This window comes from Lissotriton vulgaris, chromosome 11, assembly GCF_964263255.1.
Source record: "Lissotriton vulgaris chromosome 11, aLisVul1.2, whole genome shotgun sequence".
NCBI lineage: Eukaryota > Metazoa > Chordata > Amphibia > Caudata > Salamandridae > Lissotriton > Lissotriton vulgaris.
In genome coordinates this window covers 729,724,958-729,750,919 of record NC_141699.1, presented here as the reverse complement: position 1 = coordinate 729,750,919, position 25,962 = coordinate 729,724,958, and the positions used below count along the sequence as shown (strand labels likewise).

General features: G+C 46.0%; 1 protein-coding gene across 23 annotated transcripts in view; it reads left to right on the top strand.

Moving 5' to 3' along the window:
• Positions 1-25,962, top strand: part of DGKD (diacylglycerol kinase delta) — a 1,053,390-nt gene that overhangs the window by 892,834 nt on the left and 134,594 nt on the right. For all 23 annotated transcript variants that reach the window (XM_086943829.1, XM_086943836.1, XM_086943828.1 and 20 more), the window contains one exon: positions 21,033-21,146. In XM_086943829.1, coding sequence (XP_086799955.1) covers positions 21,033-21,146 — 114 coding nt within the window. The remainder of the gene's footprint in view (positions 1-21,032; positions 21,147-25,962) is intronic.

The window sequence follows — 25,962 nt, the reverse complement described above, 5'->3', positions numbered from 1 at the left end:
CTGCCCATCCATCCCCAACCATATCCATCCATCGGTTCCATCCTTTCGCTCACCCATCATTTCGTACATCCATCAATGTACCCTTTGACTCATCCATCCTTCCACACAATGTCAGAGCTCCAAGTAATGTACCTTATATCTTTTCAGTTTCTTGTACAGGAGCAGAGATGCTGATACCCAAATCCCTAGGAACAATGCCAGCAGGTCTATAACAGAACCTCCCTACATTATCTCCAGGGAAGGGGGTGTGGATAAAATAATAAACAGAGAAGAGACCGGTCCGGACTTGCTTCCTCAGACTACTTCTTCTGTAGTGTCTATATAGTGGAAACCTGTAAGAATTAACACACCATTAGCTCCTCCTACTCTCCTTACCACTAGACCTAATATTTCTACTGGAGGCACATTACCCACTTTTATGTCTCAGGACCTGGCTTCTCTTCTTAGGAGTGGTGTATAACTTCGCTCTTTCTCTTCCAGTTAGTTGTCACTGTAGTGGGTTAATAAAGGAGAGATATATTATTGCCTTTCTACTATTAAACTATTGATCAATCTTATTAGACTACTCTTGTTAACACTCACTTCACTGACTAGATGAGAACTCCTTGTATTAGGGTTTCTGGTATTATAGGTGATAAAGATTTTCTTCTGACTGAAACGTTCTCTTCTCGTCTTCAGCTTCTGCTAAACCTTTGGCTTGATTTATATCTATGCAAATTTTCTTGTTTCTTGAAATTCAGTCTCTCACTACTAACTCTTCGATAGTCTTTTCAATACTTCTTGTTTACCTAGGAACTATTGAGTCTTTTCAATTAGCTTGTGAAGTACTACGATTTTATATCTTCAGTTTGGCCAAACACTAGTATTTTTTACTTAGCTCCTGCTTCCTGGTTCGTTGCGCAGTCTTTAGTTTCCTCCTCAGACGAACTGTGTCTTCAATTCCTCCTTGAATGTCGTTTTCGACTTCCTCGAACCTCCACAACGACGTCAAGTAAACTCGTTACCTCAGAATGAATTCACTCGGATACGGGAATCTGGGGGAATGAGTCACGCGCTTGAATTAACGCGCCGTAACTCGTTTTCCTCAGCACTCGCTCTAAAAGCGAATGGAGTACTACAACAGTCAATTAAACTAAGGCTAGGGAATTTCTTCAGCACTGTAACGTAGGTCCTCTTCGGTCAATGGTTCTGGTGAAGTGCGTAGTTTCTAGCGCTCGCGCTCTGCTCATACCCTTCTGGAACAAGTGGCAGAAAGACTAGAGCGCTGACCTCACATCATCACGGCCACAGTGGCGGCCATCTTGTCTCTCCAATGTCGGACCTTTTCTGACCAAGTAAAACAGACAGGGATAATGTGTTCAGCTTGGGCTGCTACAGAGCCATCTACTTGTGAACCCGATTGGCGGTTCCTGACACACAACCGTCAATTTACTCTTTCACTCATTCATCCTTTAGCTTACTAATCAATCCACCCTGCAACCCATCTATCTTTTCACCCTTTCCTTCACCACATCCATCATCTATCCACCATCCCCGTCACTCATCCATCCTTTCACTCACCCATCTAGCAAGCCACACTTACACTCACTCATCTATCCACCCTTTCACCCACACATCCATTCATCCATCCTTTCACTCACTCACCATTACACGTTAATTATGGGCCTTTGACTGCTGAGCTGCAGACAAATGAGGCCCATCAAGAGCTCCACCCAGCAGTAGCTGCTAAACAGAGGGGTTCACAATGCCCCTGGCCAAACCTATCCTTCCAGCTCTAAATCTATCATTCAAACTCATCCATCCCTCTTTCCTTCCATCCATCCATCCTTTCGCTCATCCATCCATCCACTTTCACACCCTCCATCCACCCTTTCACTCATACCCATCCTTTCACTCGTCCCTCCATCCTTTTGTTCTTCCATCTTTCACCTCCTCCATCCTCCTTTTCACTCATATCCATCCAGTGACCCTTCCACTCATCCCTCCATCCTTTTGCTCTTCCATCTTTCACCCCTCCATCCATCTTTCCCCGCATCCATTCACCTTTTCACTCATCCCTCCATCCTTTTGCTCTTCCATCTTTCACCCCAACCATCCTCCTTTTTACTCATATCCATCCACCCTTTCATTCATATCTCCATTCACCATTTCACTCAACTATCCACCCTTCTACCCATCAATCTATCCATCCTTCCACCCAGCCATCCACCCGCTCCACCATCCTTCTTCCACTCTTTCTCTCATCCATCAATCCACCCTTTCATTGAACCATTCATTTGTTCACTCATCCATCCACTTTCACCCCATCCATTCATTCACCCTTGCACTCATCCATCCATTCTTTCACTCATCCATCCTTACATTTATTCATCCATGTATATATCCTTTCACGTCAATTATGAACCTTTGTCTGGACCTGCAGAAAGAAGAGGCCCATCAAGAACTCTACAGCTGCTGTAGCTGCTACAGCGGCGTGTTCAGATGCCCCTGGTGCACACATTAAGTGATACGAGAGCCCCAGTGCAAGGACAGACATGAGGGTGTGCCTGAGGACTGCATGCATTCCACATGGGGAAACAAATGAGCTTTATTGTAAGCCCTGGATGAAGTGGAATATGAGAGGCCAAGGGGGCGGGTCAGGGCAGTCAGAGGGGGCAGCAGTGGGGGGTGGGGTTAGCAAATTCAGGCACCGGGTGAAACATAAGGTGCACAGTAAAGGAGGGTTGTGCAAGAGCTGCAGGAGAAGGAAAAGCATGCACTTTACTGTAGACCCCCGGAGTCGAGGGTGAGAAGGGATCTTGGGGCCAATTGAGGCCCAAGGGTGAAGCACAGAATAAAAGGCAGGAGGTCACAAGGTTCAAGTCCGAACAGGAGCCAAGCGGCCGATAACATTACATTCCAGTGATGTGAGTGTTCTGGAGCTGCAGAAGCTCCATGTTCGTTTTTGTGCTTAAAGAAAATGAAAGGAAATGGGGAGGTCCATGAGTCTGGGGGAGAAAGCAAAAAGACTCCAGTGCTGTGGATGTTTTATACAGAGCTGCAACTTTGAGCTCGGCTCCATCATGTTGTTCTTATGCTCTTGGGAAATTAAAGTTCAGGCCCCAGCTTTTGCATTGACCCTTTCACTGCCAATAAACTTTGCAGAGCTAGGTATTAACTGGCTGTGACCAACAGGGTTGAACAGCTGTGTATCAGATTACCGCAAGATTGTCTACTTGTCCTCTGGACAAAATAGAAATTATAACCTCTTGCCCTTGTAAGAAATCTAGATGTTTTGGGCGTCGGGAGATAGGAATTCCCCACCCCTGCCTAAGGAATAGATGGTCATGCATAATAAATGAGTTCTTGGAAGAAATCAATATCCAGGCAAGGGGAAGTCCTAAAGGCTTAAGAGTCTTGTTTTCCAAGAACTCGTGTGACGAAGAGGATCGGATGTATTTGACCATGCCTGAAGTTGGTTAGCATGAGCAATGCCTAAATAAGGGCTGGATTTCTATGCCTAAATAAGGGCAATGTGAATTATACCTATATAATGGCATGAATCAGGAAATATATATATGGTATTTAAATCAACACACAACAATCCCAAGTCTAAGAATCTGCACATTGGTCACAAGCAATTTGATTTACAGGCGCTGCATCTGGGGGCGTGGACAGCCTCAAAAGCTACTGAAGTTAATGGGCAGGAGTGGCACCTATATATGCCCAGCATGTAATTTCTGGAGAGGAAGGCATTAGTGTAGAGCCGCACAGAGCCACCTGTCGGTAAACAAAGGCACAGCCGAAATTTTCTGGATCCAGTCCGATGTTTAGGGAATATTCAAAAGGTGAGTAAACTGCAGGTAGATAGTCTCTACTAGAAAGAGCGCTACTGAAGGTATGTAACTTGGTATTCTAAAGAAACATCCAAATTTTATCAAGAGATGGTACTGACTTATCTTCTGTATCTAACTATATCTGTTTTTCAGTTTTCCTCTGTGAAAATGCATGTGACTGATTATTGTGATCGAAATGTTCCTCTCAGACTGCTTTTTGTCCCCTGTCATTGTAATTGATTTCTTATTGGGGCTTAAGAAAGCTTCCCCCTGGGAGTTGAATGTTAACCAATCTAAATTTGATAGATCCCTTTAAAACTCCCTCCACCCCCCCATCCAACGTCTTGCACATATTCCATGGAAATTGTCTTTCTTACCAGTTGTTACATCAACTCAAGCAGTGGCGGCTGGTGACATTTAAAAGTGGTGTGGCCATGAAAGTTCGGAGTGAGTGCCCTATGGTGAGAGCAACTGTCATAAGGAGGGTTCAGGGGGTTCTTCCCCCAGGAAAATTTTGAAAAATAGAGTAGGCAAATGGTGCATTTTCAAGCAAAATTGAGAAAGCAAGAAGGTTAATACAGCAATAGCGAAATTGTATTTATGACATCAATAAAGAGATTTCACTCGATAATGGTGTAGATAGCTGCTTTTTCATTATAATACTGTCTTATAGCTGGAAAATCAACAGAAGTTCGGCATCAAATATTCCTAGACATGCTATTCAGGTCCGGCCAGGCGTATCCCCGAGGTGCCACCAGGGTGGGGGCCGATTTTTGTTCCACTGGTGCACCGTTTTTGTTACTGGGGGCCGGATTTGCAGCGTAGCTGCAATATCTGCCCCCCTGTAACAAAACAGACCCTGACAAACAGATCGGCCGCCCCCCCCCCCCCAATTGTCTCACCCACCCCCACCCGATGGCCGGCCGAGCAGTTTGCCAGGACCGGTTTCGGTTCGCAGTCCGGCCCTGATGACATTTGCCGTTAGTCATTATCCTCAAGTTAGGGGCATAATGTTGTCTAACAGTTTATATTCGATTGAACAGTTGGTAAGCATATTTTCCCATTTCCATAAACTTCAATGAACCCAAAATAATGATGACAGCCTGGCTAACCCTCACTGTGGATACACTACATTTAGGGTTAATAATCAAGTATCACGTATACCTAAACAAACTATTGGACTTGAATTCAACTGCACTGAAAAAAAATAAGAAACATTTTCCTGTAAATATCACCGGATTCTCACACACTACCTTCGGAGTACCTTCAGAATACCCCACTAATGCAAAAAGAAAATGATTCCATTGCCCTAAAAAAATTGATAATTGAACAAAGAATAACAATAAATTGCCCATAAGCCCTATGCTTTGATCATGTTCCTATCAATATACATTTCATTGGTACCAGCGCTTTCCCCTTGAGCTCCTGTCACCAGTTTAGCTGTTAAGTAAATACCGCAGTGTCCTACTTAACACCGGCCATAAACACTTCACCTGCAGGTTGGGAAACATGGCGCCCGCTAGCTGAGCGGTAACGCACGTCTGAAACAGCACTCTCCCTTACCGGGTTTGAAGGCGTCGCCGATGTGTGTCTGAGCTTCGCAGTGCTCCGCTCCCTTCGCTTTTCCAACACGGACTCCTTTGGTCGTTCCTTCTCTCCCCATGTGTGTCGGGGGCTCTGTGCAGCTTCTGGGTTTTCCACGCCTCCTCCTCCTGCCACGCTGGTCCGGTGCCGCCCTGGAGTTGAGACGCGGACGCAGAGTAGCAGCCCACGGTCTCCTCCGGGGGAATAGCAGCAGTGTCAGAACAAGCGCCGCTGGGGAAATCAGCACCTTTTTTTCCTCGTGTAGCCAGCAGGAAAGGTTGCAGCCCCACAGACAGGGGTGACATCGACTCGGAGGTCGAGAAAAACACCGAGGAGGTGGACGGTGGCGGCAGCCGTGGCAAAAGAGGCAAGTGTGGTAAGAACGAGTCGTCATCTCTGCAAGAGGCATCTCGTATTGGTGTGCAGGAGCAGGTCTTAAAGGCAGACCCCCCCTATTAAATATCAACACGAGTAAGAAAGGGGGTAGGAGGAAGGGGAGGCAGGTGAAACACACTCCCACACAAATGTTACAAATCTTACCGACTGGCACTCTTGTGGGTCAGGATAAAAAGCAAGGCACCCCGAAAGCTGGAGCAGTTGCAACAGACATATCAGAGGCATTATTACCAGGCGATATACAACAGGAGCTATCCTGGGTTGCCCACAACACTGCTTTTCAGAACTAGCAAGTAAAGGGGAGGAGCATAAAGGGGCTTAGAAGTAAAGGCTCTATTAAAGTACCCTCTAATCTTAGCTCAGTCAAAGTTACTCCATCTTTACGTTCATTTTTTAGGGTACAGCCCCAGATTCTTACCATCGCAAAACAGGAGGGTCTCCAGCGAGCCCCCCAACTGCACGGCTTAGCCACTCCCCTCAACTTCTCCTCCAATATGGAATCTATAGAGCCCCTTGAAAGTGTCAATAGTATGACTAATCTTATACATTCCAACACTAACATCAGCGTAAATACTAGCGCTACCACTCCTGAGACTCCCAGCCTACCTTCTGCACTACCCTTAGCAGCCAGGTCCCTTGAAGTCCTTGGGATAACAGTGGAACAGCAGATTAGGCAACCGGGCCAGACTGTAAGTGGGGGAGAAGAGACTTCAGTCAAGAGTTCGATAGAAGTCCTTTTTGCTTCTTTAAAAGAAGACATAAAACAAGGTTTTGCAGTGTCAGCGGATAATCAGACCGAGATCAGAGCGGCCTGTGAAAACCTGGAAAAAACGTAGGCCTATTAAATTCAAGAACTGAATCTCTGGAGAATTTGTTTGAGGAGCTTAAGGCAAATCTGGGGTCTGCAGAGAAAAAAATGCAAACTCTATGCAGAGATGGGGACGCTATACGGGACAGAATGGAGACACTTGAGAACAATTTCGAAGAAATAATCTTCGCCTCTTGAAGATCCCAGAGGGGCAAGGAAGGGGCGGACATTAAGACCTTCATTGTTGCATTGCTTAGGGACTCTCTAAATCTTGAGGAGTCAGTGGGCTTTTTGGAGAAGGATATTCAGAGGATTAACAGGGACCCTTTTCACCTTAATCCAAGTAGATCTAAACCTAGGAAGATCCTCATCAATTTTCTAACCTATGCAGTCAAGGAGAAGATTTTGAATCTGGCCTTAAAGGCTAACAGCTAGATTCATGATGCCAAATTGCGATCGCAATAGCTGCAAAAAAGCAATTGCGATCGCAATTTGATGAAAAGGGATTCAACAAAGAAAATTGCGAAATCGCAAAATTTTTCCGCGAATTCGCAATTAAATTAGCAGAATCCAGGAAGAAAACAATCAGCAAATCGGTAATAGCGAGAATGCATGGATTCTGCGAATAAAAGTGTGATATCGCAAAGAAATCGCTATCGCAATTCATGAAAAATCGCAAATAGCGGAAAAACCCAAAATCGCATTTAGCGACGCGCAAATTAAGGAGAACCCAAACCAGGTGGTAACCATGAAAAAAAAACATATCTGAAAAAAAGTATTGCAAAGTACCAACAGGTGCTGGCTTGACCAAACACACTTAAGGACATGCAGCTGGAGCCTCAGGACTCACACAATGCCAGGACTCTACATGGTGGTCAGGCGGCGAAGGCTACAGCGAGCAGCACGGAACAGACGACGTATCCAGGAGCGGATATTCCGTCAGCGGGTCACCCTATTGGGCCAAACCAGGGAGCAAATCTACTCAAAGTACCGCCTAAGTGGGGCAATGATAATCAAGCTGATCTGGGACCTAGACCCCCTCCTGCAGCACCCAACAAGGAGGACCAATGCCGTTCCCACACATGTGCAGGTATTGTGCAGCCTGCACCTACTGGCCTCCGGAAGCTTACAGGGAATAGTCGCTGTTGCAGGGGGAATATCCCAGCCCACCATGTCCCGCTGCCTAAGGAGTTTCCTGGAGGCCATGCTGACCAGCCTACACCACTACATATCATTTCCCACCAGCCAACAGGGCTTGAACGAAACCAAGCTGCAATTTTACAATGTAGCACAATTTCCACACATCATAGGATGCATTGACTGCACCCACATCCACATCTGCCCACCAGCACAAACAGAATACATGTATCGGAACTGCAAGTCCTACCACTCCCTCAATATACAGATGGTATGCAATGCGAAGACAATCATCACGGACATAGTGGCACAGTACCCGGGGAGCACACATGACTCCTTTATATTCCGGCACAGTGGCATCCACACATGACTTGCCAGGGGAGACTTTGGTGAAGGACACCTACTGGGTAAGTACACATGCCACACAACAGTACAATGTGCTAATGACCCTGCGCTGCACAGGCACTCACCCTCTGCTCCTATCATGCAGGTGACAGCGGCTACGCTCTCCGTGAGTACCTACTCACCCCATACCTCAACCCAGCAACACCACAGCAACGGCATTACAATGCAGCAGACATACGCACAAGAAATTGCATTGAGAGGACATTTGGCCTTTTGAAGAGCAGATTCTGCATACTGCACAAGACTGGTGGGGCCATCAAATACGATCCTGAGGTCTGCTGCCGCATCGTGGCCGTGTGTGCTATCCTACACAACATTGCTACCAAGCGCAGGATACCTGTAGACATCTCAGGCAGTGAGTCAGAAGGGGACAATCGGCCACCTGCACATGTGCGTCACGCACACGGGGAGAATCCAGCAGAAGGACACAGGCGCCGCAACCAAATCTGCATAAACTATTTCTAGGGCACCCATTCCCCACTCCCATTACTCAACTCATGCATGACAACATTAATAATGACATGAGGCACTTTACGTTATTCAGAATTTTTGTTACTGTTACTGCACAATAAACATGGCATTCTGAAAAGTGTGAAAAGATTGACATATTACGTCATATGTCCAGTTTAGTCTGGATGGCATGCTTGTTGCGTCAGCATGTGGCCTCATTGTAATGCACCACAGTTCAGTGGCGTCTCCGGGTAGTTGCCCCTGACCTCCTCTCTACGTCCTCCTCCTGGTTCTGTCGTGCGGCGGCAGAGAGCCTGCTGCTGCGGCGGAGTGCTACGACCGGTGGTAGGGACTGGCTGCTGTGGCTTGATGTTGCCTCACTGTTGTCGTCTGCCCCCCCTGCCTGGCCATGGCCACTGGCCTGCATGCCCTGCATGGCTATTGATATGTTCTCCAGGGCTGTAGCGACGTCCTGGCAGCACTGCACCATTTGGGCCTGCATGGCCAGGGATCGTCGCGAGAGCTGGGAGGTGGCGTTCCCAATAATGTGATTTGACCTCGTGTACGCCGACAGGCGGGTCAACAGTTGTCGGTGTCTGTGACGATTGACATCCCGCTGCCTGGACATTGCCTGAGTGTTGGCCTCCACAGCTGCTGTCATTTGTGCCATGTTACGTGCCGTCTTGTTCAGTTGGAGGTGCATGGCGGCTAGGTGTCGGGCCTGGGTCTGGTGCACACTCAGCATCCTGCGCTCAATAGAGAGCCCACCTGCTCGCACAATTCTGCCCCTGCCAGCGCGGGATGTGTTGGTGCACGGCTCGCTGACCAGACCGATCATCTGGCTCCTCACAGCCGCAGGGCGGCGGGTTTGTTGGCGACCTGCTGCTGGTGTTGCAGGCCCCACTGGTGGCTGTGTGCTGCGTGGTGCTACAGCAGCGCCTGTTGTCACGGGGGTGGCACGGGCCACAGGGGCGGGTGGTGGGATGACCGCTGTTGTGGCAGCTTGCCCTGATGGTCCGGGCTGTGGGGTATGGTGTGTATCCCCCTCCGTGTCCTCCTCAGTCACCAGGGCCTCGCTGTCTGTGCTGGGGACATCAGCGCCACGTGTGATGTAAAGTGGACGTTGATTAGTGACATGTTCCGTACACAGTTAGGCTTGCTACATGCATGCAGTCTACCATTCCCTGTCTCGCTGCAGGATTGACTCGCACTGGACATGTCAGGCTCTATGGTACAGGATGGTAATTGTGGGCAGACTACATGTCCCACAATGCAATTGAGCTATGGAGCTGTACATTGGCTGCATGATTGGGGTTTGTAATGGGATGCACTGGAGTCGTGGACAATGTTAGGGGACAGGGGGTTGCAGTCGCATGGCACTTACCTGGTGTGTCTTGGGTGTGTCGGGAGGAGTCAAGCTGGGTCACACCCACGCAGGCCTGTGGGTTGATGGTCTCCTCCACTTGGTCCTCCAGTGGGGTGTTCGGTGGGACGGTGGGCTGCCCTCCACCTGTCGCTAATTGCTCTCCCAGCCTCTCAGCAATCTTTTCTTTTGCCCGCCCTCTCAAGTCATACCAGCTCTTTTTCAGCTCGTCAAACCGAGCGCTGGGTCACCCCCACGACGTTCACTTTGGCGCGGATGCGCAGCCATATGCGTCTTTTGTCCGCCTCTGGTACCCTTCGGGAGTCTTTGCCAAATAGGCGGTTGTGATCCCTGGAAGCTCCTTCAATTAGGTGTTCGAGCTCCTGCTCCGAAAACTTTATTTTGCGCTTTCTCCCACTGGTGGAAGCTCCTGCTGCATCCTGTGCCATGCCTGCCACTGTGGTGTCTCCTGCTGTAGTCCTGTGGGAATGCTGGAGGGGAGCTCTTCAACTGCTGCCTGTACTTCAGCCTCTCACTGCTGAATGAGGGTGGGACCTGCCTACTTCCTGGTTGTGATGTCATCACTGTGCTCAGGATGCGACTTCCCAATTTTGCGATCTCGCAGTTAGCGATATCGCTATTTGCGATATCGGTAATTGCGAAATCGCAATTTCAACAGGGGTATTGGCGGATTCTGCGATTTTTTTTTTTTACCGATTTCTACCTTCTCGCAATCGGCGATTGCGGCCGCTTGCGAATTGCATTTTTAAATCGCAAAACTTCATGAATGCCGTTCTGCGATTTCTTAATTGCGATTTGCATTTTCTCGCAATTTAAAAATCGCAGATTTGGACATTGATGAATCTGGCTGTAAATCTTTACAAGGCCCTGACTTCTCCTTTGAGGTGCGTTCGGATCTGTCGAAAGTTACACTGGACCGCCAGTGGGAATTGATGTCAAAGAATGGACAAATTTAGGAAGGTGGGTGCTACAGTGCAACTGAAATTTCCTGCTTTTCTAAAAATCATGTTCCATAGCAAGATGTATAACATCAGATCCCCATATGAGGCAGATGAGCTATTAGAATCCCTAAGTAATAGAACTCCTGGGAAGGAATGAATCTGACCGGGTAGGGTTGATCTGAGATGAGCGGAGGCCTGACCTTGTGGAAATTGAGGCTCGTTGAATCCCTCTATTTAATCCTTTTCTACCCCCTAATTTGTTACTTTGTCAAGGGTAGAAATCAGCTATATGAAGGATAGGAAGGAGGTAAGCAAAATAGGAGAAGAAAAAAAAAATGTAATTAAAAAAAAAAATGAAGAAAGGATACTTGACTATACAATACACATCACATAATTAGGTGGGAAGGTTTATTGTTTTATCTTCTCTTCAACATAGAGGCACAGACACAACACAACATAGAGGTAAGGGTGGGTAGAGCGGCTGTAGGACGTAAACCTGGCCATTCATCAGGCCAGAGTAATCGGGGATGGGTTTCCTAAAGGGTGGGTGGGGTTAGGGGTGGGGGGGGGGGCACAGGGGGTTTAAAGGCAAAAATTCCTCATTCACCAAGACCCTATAAGTATCACGTACGCCAAAAGTTTAGTAGTGTGGTTAGAGGAGGAGTCTTTGAGGGGGGGTGTCGGATGATCAGTAGCTTAGTTGTGGAAGTGAAGGAAGAACCACCATGACCTCACTCCAGTTTTTGTCCTAGAATGTCAATTGCATGCGCACGAAGGGTAGAAGAGCTAGAATTCTACGAGATTCTCCTGCGCAGGTCATTGCCATCCAGGAAAATCATCTTCTGAAATCAGAACCCAAAGAAATTTTAAAAAATCAGAAATGGGTAGATTTTTCTGTTTGTACTGATCAGACGGCAAATATTAGAGGGGTAATGTTTCTATTTAATAAGCAAGCCAAAGCCCAACTATTGGAATCTAGGGAAGATCAAAGTGGTAGATGGCTTATTTTGAGGGTATCTTTAGGAGGTATATTTCTTTGTCTAGTGGATTGCTACGGTCCGAATCAGGACAATCCCTCATGTCTAAACACAATCTGACGTCACCTCATTGATTTCCCAGACCCTGTAATATGGATGAGTGATTTTAACATAGTGTTGAATCCTAAGCTTGACAAATCAACAAATTCTAGGGCAGTACTCCCATCCAAATCTCGGCAGCTGCTTTTGACAATAATGGACCAGATGGGTCTTTCTGATATATGGAGGGAACGGGCGGGGGTCAATTGGGAGTTTCTTTTAGAAACTTGAAATATAAACATAAGTCTAGAATTGACTATGCCTTGATTAGTTTCAATCTTAAGGATCTAGTGAATGATATTGAATACTTGCCGTCACATCCTTCGGACCATTCTGCAATTCTTTTAAGCTCAAATCTCACACAGCAACAGCAGATTAGATCATGGTCTTTTGATCGAACCATCTTGTAGGAGGAAGACTAAATTAACTTTCTCCTTTCTGAGACTAAATATTTTGTGGAAGCGAATTTAGACACTTCCAGTATTTTTGTTAACATTGTTTTCAGGCTTTTTACTTTTCCAGTGATGAATTGTTGGTCAAAAGATTTATGTTTTTGTCCATGTGATGATGTGTCCCCACAATCTGATATTCATATTTTATTTTTTTGTAAATTTTATACCTTTTTTAGAAAGAAACTTATCATCCCTATCCTTAAAGACTTAAAAGTATACCGATGCCGCTCAGCATTTTTAGAGTGCCAGAAAATGGAAACAGTTTTTATGGTAGCCTCACTCGCTGAATTTTTTAAATCAGTTTTTAAGTGTCGCAAATCTATTCAAATGTATTAATTTTGATGTTGTTGTATATATGTACTTAATTTTGGTACTTTTTTCCTTTACTGCATGATTATTTATAATGATTACTTGACCCCTTCTGTAAATTGTACTTTTTCATGCTACTTTTATGGTTATTTGCTTCTTTTTTAACCGAATAAAGTATTTTGAATCTGAATCTGAGAAGGGTAATTGATCAGTCCAAAAGAGGGAAGGCGGCTGGCCCAGATGGGCTTCTGGGGGAGTTGTATCATTCCCTTAAAGAGATCATCATCCAAGTACTCGTCAAAGTTTATAACAGCATACTTTTGGATGGAGAAAACCCACCTAGCTCATGGTGTGATGCTACGGTCGTACTGATTTTGAAACCTGGTAAAGACCTGACTAATTGTGGGTCTTATCGCCCAATTTCACTCCTCAATATTGATTATACATTTTTTGCAGCCATTTTGTCAAACAGGCTGGGGGGGTGGCTGATAGCATTATCCATCTAGATCAAAAGAGCTTTGGCAAAGGGCGCCAGTTGGCAGATCTTACTTATAAGTTAGTAGGCGCAATAGATATTGCCTCCACTTTTACACTTCCCTTTGCCGTTTTAACCCTCGACGCAGCTAAAGCCTTCGAAAGGGTAAATTGGGTATACCTGTCTGAGGTAATGAGCAACTTCAACCTGGGAGATAAATTCTGCCGAGCAATAAGACTGTTATATAAGGCTCCAACAGCTAGATTACTAGTTAATGGAACGTTGACTGATATATTCAAAATCACCAGGGGGATGAGACAGGGCTGCCCGCTCTCCCCACTGCTCTTTAACCTGTATATTGAACCATTCACACAGGTACTTAGGAAAGACAATAACATCATTTCTTTCAAATTTGGACAGTGGGAGAGGTGAGTGGCCCTGTATGCAGATGAAATTCTTATCCTAACAGCTGATTTGGACTCAGCCTTTTCGACAGTCATTAAACATGCAGAGAAGTTTGGCCAGGACTCGGGCTATGAAATTAATGCCAGCAAAACTGAAATCATGGCATGGAATGTAAAAGACACACAACTCCAAATCGGTCCCTCTATGTGATATCTGAGGATTACAATTGTACTGGAGGTTGACAAAATTCCTCAATACAATCTTGACCGCGTCTTTAAAGAATGTCAAAAGCAGATTAAATCGTGGGTTCATCTCTCCTTATCCGTCTTGGGGAGGATTATTTAGTAAAAATGTCAATTCTGCCTAGGATTACTTTTCTTTTCAACACTATCCCGCTCTCTTTCGACAAACATCAGATAGAGAAATGCCAACGAGAGATAAACTCTTTTATTTGGCAGTATAGATCAACTAGGTTGACTTCGAAGAAGCTTAGGCGGAAAAGGGATAAAGGGGGATTGGCGTTCACCCGACTTGCAATACTATGCTTGGGCATTTCAGCTCTCACATTCAAGGATGTTGCTGAAAATGCCCATTAGTACAGCAGGAGGTGAGATGTTCAGGGCTATGTTAAGGGGGGCAGGGCTACCGGAGGAAGGGTTTATGTTTAAATTTGGTGCCCAATTTTTTAAAAAAAAGTTATATTAAAGGTTCTCCAATTGATAGTTAAAAATTGGACCACAATAAGAAGAAAATTGGGGCTGTTATTTTTCCAGATTAGTACCACTGTACTAGTGAGAGACTCCGGGATCACGACGTGGGGGGATTTGATGAATGGGGGTTCCCTACCTTCTTGGGATGATCTACAAGAGAGAGTCTGGCCTTTCCAGATTTAAGTACATCCAGATTAAAAGCTGGACTCAGGCCCAGATTAGCCACAATATAGTTTTAGGGCAGACCAATAAATTGGAAGAACAACTAGTGGTGAGGCCGATGGGTAAAAAGGAGGTCTCTGTGTGGTACTGGACAATAGAGGAGGAAATCGATGGCGTCTTTAAACTACCAGAAGAGCTATGGGGAGAGTTAATGGAGGTTCAATGGGATTCAGTCTGGATGGATTCATTTAGTACCCTGCACAGATTAGTTAAACCTGCCTGGTTGAAGCGAAATCATCTATTCACGGCCCATAGAGCATATCTTTCTCCACTCAAGCTATCGAAATTTCAGATAGGGAAAGACTGTAACAAATGCGGGTTGCCAGAAGCATCAGATGTGCATATGTTTATGGATTGCCCCTCTATTTGCCCCTTCTGGGGAAATGTGAAGAAGACTCGTGAGTCCATCTTGAAAATATAATTGGATATCAGTCTGCCGCTAATCATCTTTGGCCTCAATGACTACATTATGGGCCCTGCTAGATCTCTATTGTTTTATGCAATTTTGATGGCTAAGAGACAAATATGCAAGCATTGGATGGACTCAGTAGCACCATCCCACTCAGATTGGTTGACCTTGTTATATGAAGTATCCAAGATGGACATGGCAAGATCCTGCAGGAAGAATAAGATCGCTTTCTGGAATTTATTGATACAGCGGAGCTAGTGAGCCCTCCTATGATTATGCCTTTCTTGGTTACTCCATGGACCTTTGTTTGGGTTCCCCTAGTCACCGATATGGTCCGTCAGGGCTATAAAGACCAAGGTGGAGTAAAAACCCTTTCCTCACCCCTTGACATCCCTTCTGTCATCTGTGCGTATCCCGGTCTGACTTTTTGATCTATCAAAGTCTCCTGAACTTGTTCAGCAGGGTTACGAAAGGCGGTTGGCTTCTTCTCAAGAGGGAGAAAGGCGAATGAGGACAAAGCATTTTTTTTTTCAAAATAAACACTTCACCTGCAAGCCCCACTCCTCTCTTTTCTTGGGGAGGCAGGTCAGCTTTTACTGCCTTTTCTCTCCATGACTCATCATTAAACAATGTAAAACTCACACTCGCTTTTTTTTACAGGAAATGTTCGCCTGGCAGCCCGTCCATCTTATGAAGAGCCCTGCAGGCAGGGCGAGGAACGGAGCTGCTTCTAAAGCCCTGTGCCTGCATTGAAATGTAGTGCCATGGTTGCTCTTTTTAGCGCTGTGAAGTCTTGCAATGGTTTTAGAATGCCTGCACGTATTTTCTGCGACAGACACACCTTTGCAGCTTGAAAGGTTGCTGTTTCTTTTGCTTTTTGTGCATTTCTGTTTTGTTTTCTTTATGTGGGAAGGTGAGGTATCTGCAGATCTATAGGGAGAGAGAGCTCTGGGGATTAATACCTGTAAAATATTAGAACTTAAGGAACCTTCCCCTCATAAACCCACATAGGTATGCATCATTTGTTCACAGATATATGCTGATCTTTAGGAATAAACACACATAATATAATTACATATAGGCACATATACATGTGTAACATGTTGTGTAGTTATGCACGTTCGCACATTTACTTAAAACAGGGACAGGTTCTGCTGGACTTGAGTGGGCTGAAGCCCCGGTATTGTGCTAAGAACCTTCTAGGTACAGGGTCTTTTACCAAAGACGTACATACCATTCCCCTTTCTGACGTTTCAAGTCAATACATCTTCTTTGCAATGTGGCAATGTTATTTTATGAGGCACACCTCACCTTTCTCAATAAGTGACTCACTGTATGGTCCCAGTCCGTCTCAGAGAAGAACACTAGTTGTTACATCATACCTCCAGGCATGCATGCATCGAACTTGTAACCACCAGCATGGCACTCCTAAGACTCCTGAACCAATGCTCACTCTGCTTCCTTGCTGTTTATGTTAGTAAACAGCATGAGAGCAGTGCAATGATTGGCTTGGTCATGATCTGCCAACACTTCTTAGGAGACTTGGGGGGGCTGTGGCAGCAATCCCCTGTCCTCATAAATTGCGCGGGTGTGCAAGGGTTAAAGTGAGAATTCTGGGCTGGGCAGAACAAGGCGCCCTTCCAGCCTGGCCCAGCACCTGACCTGTCAGTCACCCTTAAGCAGGCTCCCAGGAACACAGTCCCACCCTTCACTCTCCTGTAAGGTTAACTTTCCTGGCACCGGAATGGAAAATGGAAAACAATAAAGTCTGTAAAACATTTATATTGGGCATACGACCTGGGGGCAATGCCCCTGCGCCCTAATAAAGAAACCGCCGCTGAACTCGAGTATAGACTGAAATAAACATAAGAATTCAAGCATGAGTAAAAACAAAAAGCAAAGAACCTTGCTGAGTTCTACTGTGCATGAGAAAAGAATGTCCCAATACCTCCGAATGACCTTATTTCTCATTAGTTACCAAAGCCATTTCCTCCTAGGACTTTATATAGTGAGCAAAAAAATAGAAAGTATGATTCGTCCACCCCTGACAACATCACCATGTGCACATAAACCTCACATTGTGTTCCAACAAAACACTCATGCCTCCATCTTCCTGAAAATCACCTCATAATATGATATCATTTCGGATGGGTACTTCTATCGGCAGATACTACACCGTCGAAATAGTCCAGGTTCCAGACTGATAGCAGAAACTTTTACAGTAGTATTTCTACACTGTAGGCGACGTTGGCGCTGTGCCGAAACAATACTTAATTGGCTTCACTGGAGCTATAAAGTGCACCCTTAAGCTCCCTGACATTAATTTTCAATCCATTTTTTCATCCGTACGAGGTGAGCATTATAAGTGACATCATTCCTGAGTAGATGCGTTGCTACATATTAACTTTGTACCTTTTTAATAACCATTAAATCTTGACCTTTCTTCAAGGCTGGGAGGTGGATGGGATCAATGAGAAATCTGCAAGTTCATAGAGTATCCTCCAGAAGGCTCATTACCAAAAGTAAATGCTTTTTTTAATGGATACTTCTTCAGGCAGATTCCTCACCTTCTGAACAGATTCCAAAGCAGTACCCATAATGGTGGTGGGTTTGCAAGAGTGGTCATTCAATGAAATATCCTAGAGGACAGAGCGAGCAACATTTCCTTGCCTTCTCACTTCTGAATCCATACAGCAATGCAATGGTCCATTTCAACTACCTCATTTGACCCCATTGACAGTATTGAAGGACTCCCATTCTGTGTTCAATGCTCGGCAGCTGTATCCTTTACAGGCCTATTACTATATCGACCCCCCAACTCCAGCCCTCCCACCTTCCAGCCCTCCTGGATTATATCACTCAGTCCTGTGCTCATTACGCCAACTTCTCAGTCCTAGGAGACTGTAATTTACACATTGACGATCCTTCTTGTTTGGCCAGCGCTAACTTTCTGTCCACAATGGCTGCCTGTAACCTAAGGCAACTAGTTGTACATCCTACTCATAGAGCGGGCCATATACTGGATATAATCTGTTCTAACCTCCCTGACATATCAATTGGAGCTCCCCTTCCAGTCATTTGGTCGGACCATTTCCTTATCCCTTTTTCATTCCTTTTGACCCGCCTAGACAAACCCATCTCTATCCCACGAGTATTAGGAAGAAACTGACGCAAAATTTCCCAGACCTCTATTGAGGAGTATCTCAAAGATAGTAGCCCGCCCCCCGCAACCAATTTAGAGTCTAGTATCACTAATCTGAATACCTGGATCGTCAAGGCTATGGATACATTGGCCCCTCTCAGGCCAATAAAAACTTTCAGAGCCTCTCCTGCAGCCCCCTGGTACTCTGACGAATTACGCCAACTTAATCACTCTGCAAAATCTTGGAAAGACGTTGGAGATCTGGTTATACCGTAGAAAGCAAACTAGAGTACCCTGACGCCCTTAAAGATTATCGCAAACAGATTATCAAGCATAAAAGAGGCTATCTAGCAGATAAGATCAATAAAGCTAGTAATGCCTCGCGAGAAATTTTCTCTATCGTTAGATCCTTTACCGATCCTCAGGCCTTGACTCGACTACAGCCTGCCTCCCAAGAACTTTGCTCTCAGTTGTCCAAATATTTTGAGGATAAGATCACCCTGATCCATGTTTCTTTCCCTACCAACGTGAACACTAATCTAATGGTGACTCCTTCTGATACTACTCTGCCTGGCCCCATCCTTGCTGATTTCGCAGTGATATCCGAAAAAGCCTCCTTGCAGGAACTACTTAAATGCAGGCCAGTAAAACACTATAAAGCCTTGGCTTCTTTCCTAAACCCTCATCTTAATACAATATGGAACGCATCCCTAAGCAGTGGCTGCTACCCAGATGTATGGAAACAGGCTTTTATTGTTCCAATTCTAAAAAAGGCCAACTCTGATCCAGAAAATCCAGCTAACTATCGCCCAATATCCCTGCTCCCGGCCCCAACCAAAATACTTGAACGGCTTGCTCATCAGCAAATCGCCAATTTTATCGAGACCCACTGCCTTTTTCACGCCTCTCAACATGGCTTCCGTAAAGGATATAGTACTGAGTCTGCCCTCATAGAGATGGCTGACTCAGTTCGATGGGCTTTAGACCGAGGTTCCCGGGCGGTGTTGGTGCTGCTGGATTTATCAGCAGCATTTGACACCGTCTTCCACCCAATCTTACTGGATCGTCTGAAGGCCGTGGGAATCCAGGGCAATGTCCTCAAATGGATTAGTTCTTTTCTGTCTAATCGTACACAATTGGTCCATACTCCCCTTTCACCTCCACTCCCAAGTCACTGAAATGGGGGGTCCCCCATGGCTCCTCTCTGAGCCCCCTACTTTTTAATGTTTACTTTTCTCCGTTTGCTGATATGATTTCTAATACTGGCATTAAAACCATCTCCTACGCCGATGATATTCAGCTGCTTTTTACCTTTGACAACCACTCCACTTCTACCTTCGACCCCCTTAAATCTTGCCTCAGAGACATTGCTCACTGGATGGATCTTAATTCATTGAGATTGAACGCAACTAAAACTGAAGTGCTTTTCTTCAATCAGCCTTCCCCTCTGGACCCTAACATCTGGTGGCCTGTAGACCTGAGCCATGCTCCCTCTCCTAAAGATTCAGTTAGGAACTTTGGAGTACGCTGGGACCAACAGCTGTCACTGAACTGTCAAGTTCAATCAGTCTCGGCTGCTTGTTTCTCCAAGATTAAAATCCTCAAAAAACTTATCAATTACCTACCATGTGACAATCAAAAGACAATAGTCCACGCGCTGATCATCTCCCATTTGGACCACGCGAATGGACTTTATTTAGGCTTATCCATGGGCCTCTGCCACAAACTTCAAACTGTTCAAAATGCTGCAGCCCGCCTAATAGGGGGCTTTTTACGTAGACAGCATATATCCCCTTACCTTCGGGAACTGCACTGGCTACCCATAAGCAAACGTATTGAGTTTAAAGCTTTGACACTAGCCTACCGTTCCACCCAGGGTAACGGATCTGCTCATCTCAGATCAATCCTCCGCCCCTACTCCAACTCCCGCTCTCTCCGGTCAAACTCTAAAAATCTACTGGCCACGCCTAGATTTAAAAAATCTCGTTCTGGAGGAAGAACATTTGAACTAGTTGCTGCCCAGCGATGGAATAAACTGCCCCTCAATTTATGCATGAGCAAGACTGAATCTGAGTTCCGTCAAGCCCTGAAAACTTTTCTTTTCTGCCAGTAACCGCCTTCCTCTGACTCCCCTTTGAGACCGTTAATCTATCAGCGCCGGGACACCCCGTTGGGGTAGCTGAGCGCTTTACAAAAGACACAAATAAATAAATAAATTAACAAAGGTATAAATTCCTCCTCTTGTCATTGGCTTGCAGGTTTCAACCAGGGGGACTCCCCTTATCAAAGCTGATGTCAAGGATTTCGCCCTGGTGGATTGGGCTTGAATGCCCTGCTGTGGTTCCATAGTACATTTTGAAACATTAGATAATCCACCTAGACACGGTTCTCTTCTGTAGTGCTATGCCCTTCCCACTGATTGCATACCCTACATAGAGCCAATCGGCAGTTCCCATGTTCTTTGTACAGTTTATATAACAGCTGATCGCCCCCCTGAGATTCAGCCTGTGAAGCTTCTCCTCCTTAATTGCCTGTGGCCATTGAAAAGGGGGCATAGTAAAGGATTAGCGCAGATAGAAAGGTATCATCACCTTTGTTTGTTGTTTAAAAGATAAACTAAATGCATCATTGAATGTGTTTTTTTTTCTTTTTGAAGGGAAATGTTATTCAGAATTGTATAGTGGTGTGCTTTCTATTGCAATTCTGAAGTGAAAATGTTGCTTCGCATAGATTTGTTTTATTTATTAGATAATTTTCAAAACTAGAATGTTATCTATAAAAATGTTTTCAAGCATTCCGTACATATAAGAATGTACCCAGAATGGAAAGGTATGATGTCCAGTGAGTCATTTGTTTTTTCTACCTCCTCAACAAATCTCTGTAAAATAGTTGAATCTTTCCTCTCCTTCCAGACATTCACTGCACCCTCATTTGATGATAAGATCTTGGAAGTAGTGGCTGTGTTTGGGAGCATGCAGATGGCTGTTTCACGTGTCATCAAACTGCAACACCACAGAATAGCACAGGTAATAAATATGCAAATCTGTTAGTGATCCTTTGCTATGGGGTCCATACAGTATCTTCTCTATTCTGACTAGTCTTAAAAAAGTATTTTATTGGCATGATGATGTAAAAAAGTTAAGTAGCCTACTGATTTAATGCAGCAGGTAGAAATTATAATGTGCACTTCTGTCTGCCGATTCCATTCCTTGTAAATAATTCCCCAGGCATCAGACTGAATCTGGTAACTTTTCAGCAGTACCTCTGCTTGAGTGTGGCTCCACACCAACATCGTTTTGCTCAGGATGTACTGCATAATTGCGCTACCCATGCTTGCTGACTTCAGTTCATTTCTTTCCGTGCCTTCAGACTCAGATCCGGAGGTACTCCCCGTTCTCTGATGAGACTCCCTTTCTCAAAAGGAAGTCTTAAAATTCAATGAGGAAAAGAAATGTCATCCTTTAAAACAGGGTTTTAACCGTGCAGAAACTGTGACAAACAAATGTCTGTGATGGGCCAGCACAAAGTCTGTTTGTGGTGCCTTGGGTCAGGTCACAGCTCCAAGGCTTCTAGCGACTGTGTCCACATGAACCCAAAGGCCATACGGAAACATGAAATCAAACTCAACATCGCCAAGCACAAGACCACACCATGAATGGTCAAAGTTAAAAGGAAGGTCCCGCTCCTAAAGTAATTCATGCGGCAGGTCATCATATTGGTTAAAGTCTTCTGGCAAGTTAGAGACATAAGAAATCTTAGCCAAAAATGGCCCATTCATGCCACTCTTGAACTTCAGAGAGGGCGCATGGGTGTCGTTGGGCCATCCCGTCTTGCTCCTGATCTACATTGGAGTTGATTCTGAGTTAAGACCGGAAGCCCACTGAGTTCCCAAGTCCATTGCATACATTGCAGCACGTATAAGCCTTCAGTGAGGCTACAATGTGGATCTTTGGCACTTTGCTGCCTCCTTCTGGCATGTCTTCTGGCCCAAAGGAACCACAGGAGCCTCCAGTCAGACTTACATTGGTGGGTCCACCCTCATCAAAGTTTGTACCTCTTGGACCAACATAGCTTCCAGCACTGACTTCGGTGCCTGCTTTGGCTCCATCGCCTCCTCCTGTGTTGGCCCCATTGCATCATCACCAAAGGTGCTGCTTCAGGTCCCAAGGAAACGCAGGTTCCTCCACTCTGACTTCCTTCTGCAGGTCTGCCTTCGGTGTTGTCTGTACCCTTTTGTATCCACATCAGACACTGACTTTGGTGCCCGCTTAAGCTAACGTTTGTATTAACACAGATGCTGATGAGGATTTACAGCCCATTGTGCTATCCAAATCTGCTATGACCTCCACCGAAGTCGCACCTGACACCAACCACCACCTAACCTTTTGGCAATCACTCTGACTCAGCTGGCTACCCTACACGACTACCACATGGAAGGGCGCAAGCTTTACATAACTTTTTTTGCACTGATTCTGACATTTACAAATATGATGAAGAGGACTATTATTTTTCCCACCATATTGAGGACAGCTCCAGAATGCGAGTGGGTTTCATGCTGGCCTTATGTCTCCCCTGCGTCCTGCTACAGAGGAAATCTCCTCTTTTAATGTTGTGATGCGAAGGGCTGCTGAAGTATTAGACATATAATTTCCAGGTTTGGAAGCGAAAACGAATATTTTATCCAAAGTTTAGCAACCTTGCCAAGCTCCCACTGAGCCATTCCTACCTTTCAATGAGTCACTATCGGATGCACTTTTGGGTACCTGGCCAAAGCCCGGAGCAGATAGTAGGCAGATTGCATGTCCCCATTGCCCTGTGCATGGCGACCCTGTCATCCTAACACGAAGTCCCACTCCAGAGAGCCTGTTGCTTCAAGCGTCCACAAGCAAGGTCAATCTGAATGCTTTTCCTACCACTGCTCCTGACAAAGCGAATTAACACTTTTAGGAAAATAATGTTCGAGGCATGCGGGCTGCTGAATTCATATCTGTGCATAGATTGCCGCCTAGTGTTGGGTCCGGATGATTGCACATTGTTGTCCTGGAAGAGTCTTCGAAGTTTCACGAGATAGGTGGCTCCTCCCCTGGACTACAGTGCGCATGGGCATCCTCTCCATCCCAGATTGTTTTTTTCCGCCATTGGGTTCGGATGTACTTTCTCGACTCTTGTTCGGAAACTTTGTATTGACTCTTTCCTAAGGCCAAAAGGCCTTCGAAGCGTCGGTATTGTCTCGTTCGGTGCCTGTCTTTTTTCCAGTTCTTCGAACCGGACGTCGGAGGCTGCGTCTCGCTTTCGACGACAAAGGCCCAGACTACGACGACGATGGATCGGAGCCCGTTTAAACGATGCCCCGTCTGTAATTCAAAATACCCCCACATTGATGTGCACCCAGTGTGCAATAAATGTTTGTCCCCCGAGCACGACGAGGCCAGCTGTATGGCCTGCTTGAAGTTCCGCTCCAAGAAGACGCTTAAACTTCGACGCGCAGCAAGACAGTCAGCGCAAAAGTCGGCGCCCGAGCCGGTCAACATCTTCGAGGCCGGTGACGAAGACGGCGCTGAAGAAGTAGAAGAAAGAGAAGAAGAAGAAGAAGAGGTTCCTGAAGAGCAGTCGGAACCAGCGTCGGAGCACGACTCCAACTTCGAGGTGGACGAGCAGGTTGAAGAGTACGTCCACGAAGAAGACGTCGTCGAGGTAGGGGACGACGAACGGGCCATCGGAGCTGTTGATGACGACTCCAGTGATGAGTCAGGCCCAACCGCAGTAGCGGGTGCCTATAACTGACATTACGCTACCTACGGCTCAGGTCGAGGCATCGCCGAGAGGCCTTAGCCAAGATCTTCCTTTACATTCTATAGCCCCGCGTCTAAGCCAGGCTAAGAATACATCGAAGGAGCCATCGTTCGATTCTTCAAAATCGAAACCGAAACCAACGGAGCCGAAATCGAAACCGAAACTACTTAAAATGGTGGTCGGTTCGACGTCGACGCCAGCCAAATCAAAGACTATCGACGACCCTTCGGCGTCGAAAGGGGCCATCGCCTCGAAGACTGGAGCGTCGAAACAGAGCTCGACTGTCAAACACGTCACCTTGACGCAGTCGACGTCGACGCTCAAAGATGGCAACAAGACCAAAGGCCTCCAGACCAAGAAGGCCGTCGAGCCGAAGATTTCAGCGCTCAAGCCGCTGCTGAGCAAACAACTCGAGTCGAAAACCAAAGCCGACCCGAAACAGCAAGTGTCGTCGACGCCTAAGACTGGGCTTGCTACACACCGGGAGCTCGAGTCAACGCAAATTAAGCAAGCGTCCTACTCAGTCGCCGAAGCGGCTCGAATCGACCACTAAGACGAGCTCCAAACAAGTCGGCCACCCTCCGATTAAGTTCGGACTACCACCAACGGCTCGAGCAAAGCATCTCGAACACCACAGAGGCACCGACCCTTCAAAAACGTCGTCGGCGCCTTCGAAGCCCACCCCATCGACTCAGAATCGGGCAGGCTAACCATCCATAAGCGGAAGATCGCACCTGAACATCCCTTGGAGGGTTACAAAATTCCTCTTATTTATTTATTTATTTGTGAGTTTGTATAGCGCTGGAATCGACTCCAACTGGAGTATCTCTGCGCTTTGGTACCGGATAAGATTACAACAGAGGAAGAGGTGAACAATGAATGGAACTAGATCTTATTTGTAAAAAGCAGAGTTTTCAGTTGTTTTCTAAAATTCAGGTGTTCTGTGCAGAGTTTGAGGGTCAGAGGAAGTCTGTTCCACAGTGTGGGTCCTGCAACAGATAGTGCTTTCCCTCCGTGCCTGTTTTTTTTGACACAAGGTACTACCAGCAGAAGACTTTTACTAGATCTTAGTGATCTGGAGGGGATGTAGGGAGTGAATTTCTGTTCCAGGTAGGTCGGGCCATGTCCATTCAAGCATTTGTGAATAATGCAGCATATTTTAAATTTTGCCCTTTGTCGAATACTCAGCCAGTGTAATTTGTTGAGGAGAGGTTTTGATGCTGTTCTAGGAGGGGCATTTAGGACAAGGCGGGCTGCCGTGTTTTGGATTACCTGGAGTCTGTCCAGCACTCCTTCATTGGCGGAGAGAAGCAATCCGTTACAATAGTCAATTCGACTCAAGATGAGGGCCTGCACTAGGGTTTTTCTGAAAGAATCTGGTAACAGAGGAAAGATTCTTCGCATCATGCTAATGGTGTGAAAGCATGAGCCAGCTACAAAGTTACTATGCTGCTTGAGTGAAAGTTTGTGGTCAAGACGGATCCCTAGGTTTTTGACGACCTTTTTGGGCTCTGGGACAGTACCAAGATCGGATGGCCACCAATCTGGGGTCCACAGTAATTTGGCGTCTCCGAATAGCATTACTTCCGTCTTGTTGACATTGCACTGTAGATAGTTGGTAGACATCCACTGTGCGACGGCTTTCATGCCAGCAGAGAAGGAGTTTCTTATTTCAGCGGTGAAATTTTGAAAGGGAAAGAGGAGCTGCGTGTCATCCGCATATGACACGGGGATAAAACCAAATTTGCGCATCACTCTTGCCAGGGGTGCCACGTAGATGTTAAAGAGTGTTGGGCTCAAACAAGAGCCCTGTGGCACCCCTTTTGTAATCTCTACCTCCGCTGATCGATATTCACCCATGGTGACAGTCTGGGTGCGATCGGTAAGAAAACTCCTTAGCCAGGCAAGGGCTTTGTTCTTAATCCCTACGTTCAACAACCGGTCAATAAGGATGTTGTGTGACACGGTGTCGAACGCTGCCGACAGATCTAATAACACAAGAAAAACAGAATAGCCTTTGTCCTGGAACATATGCAGGTCGTCAGTAAC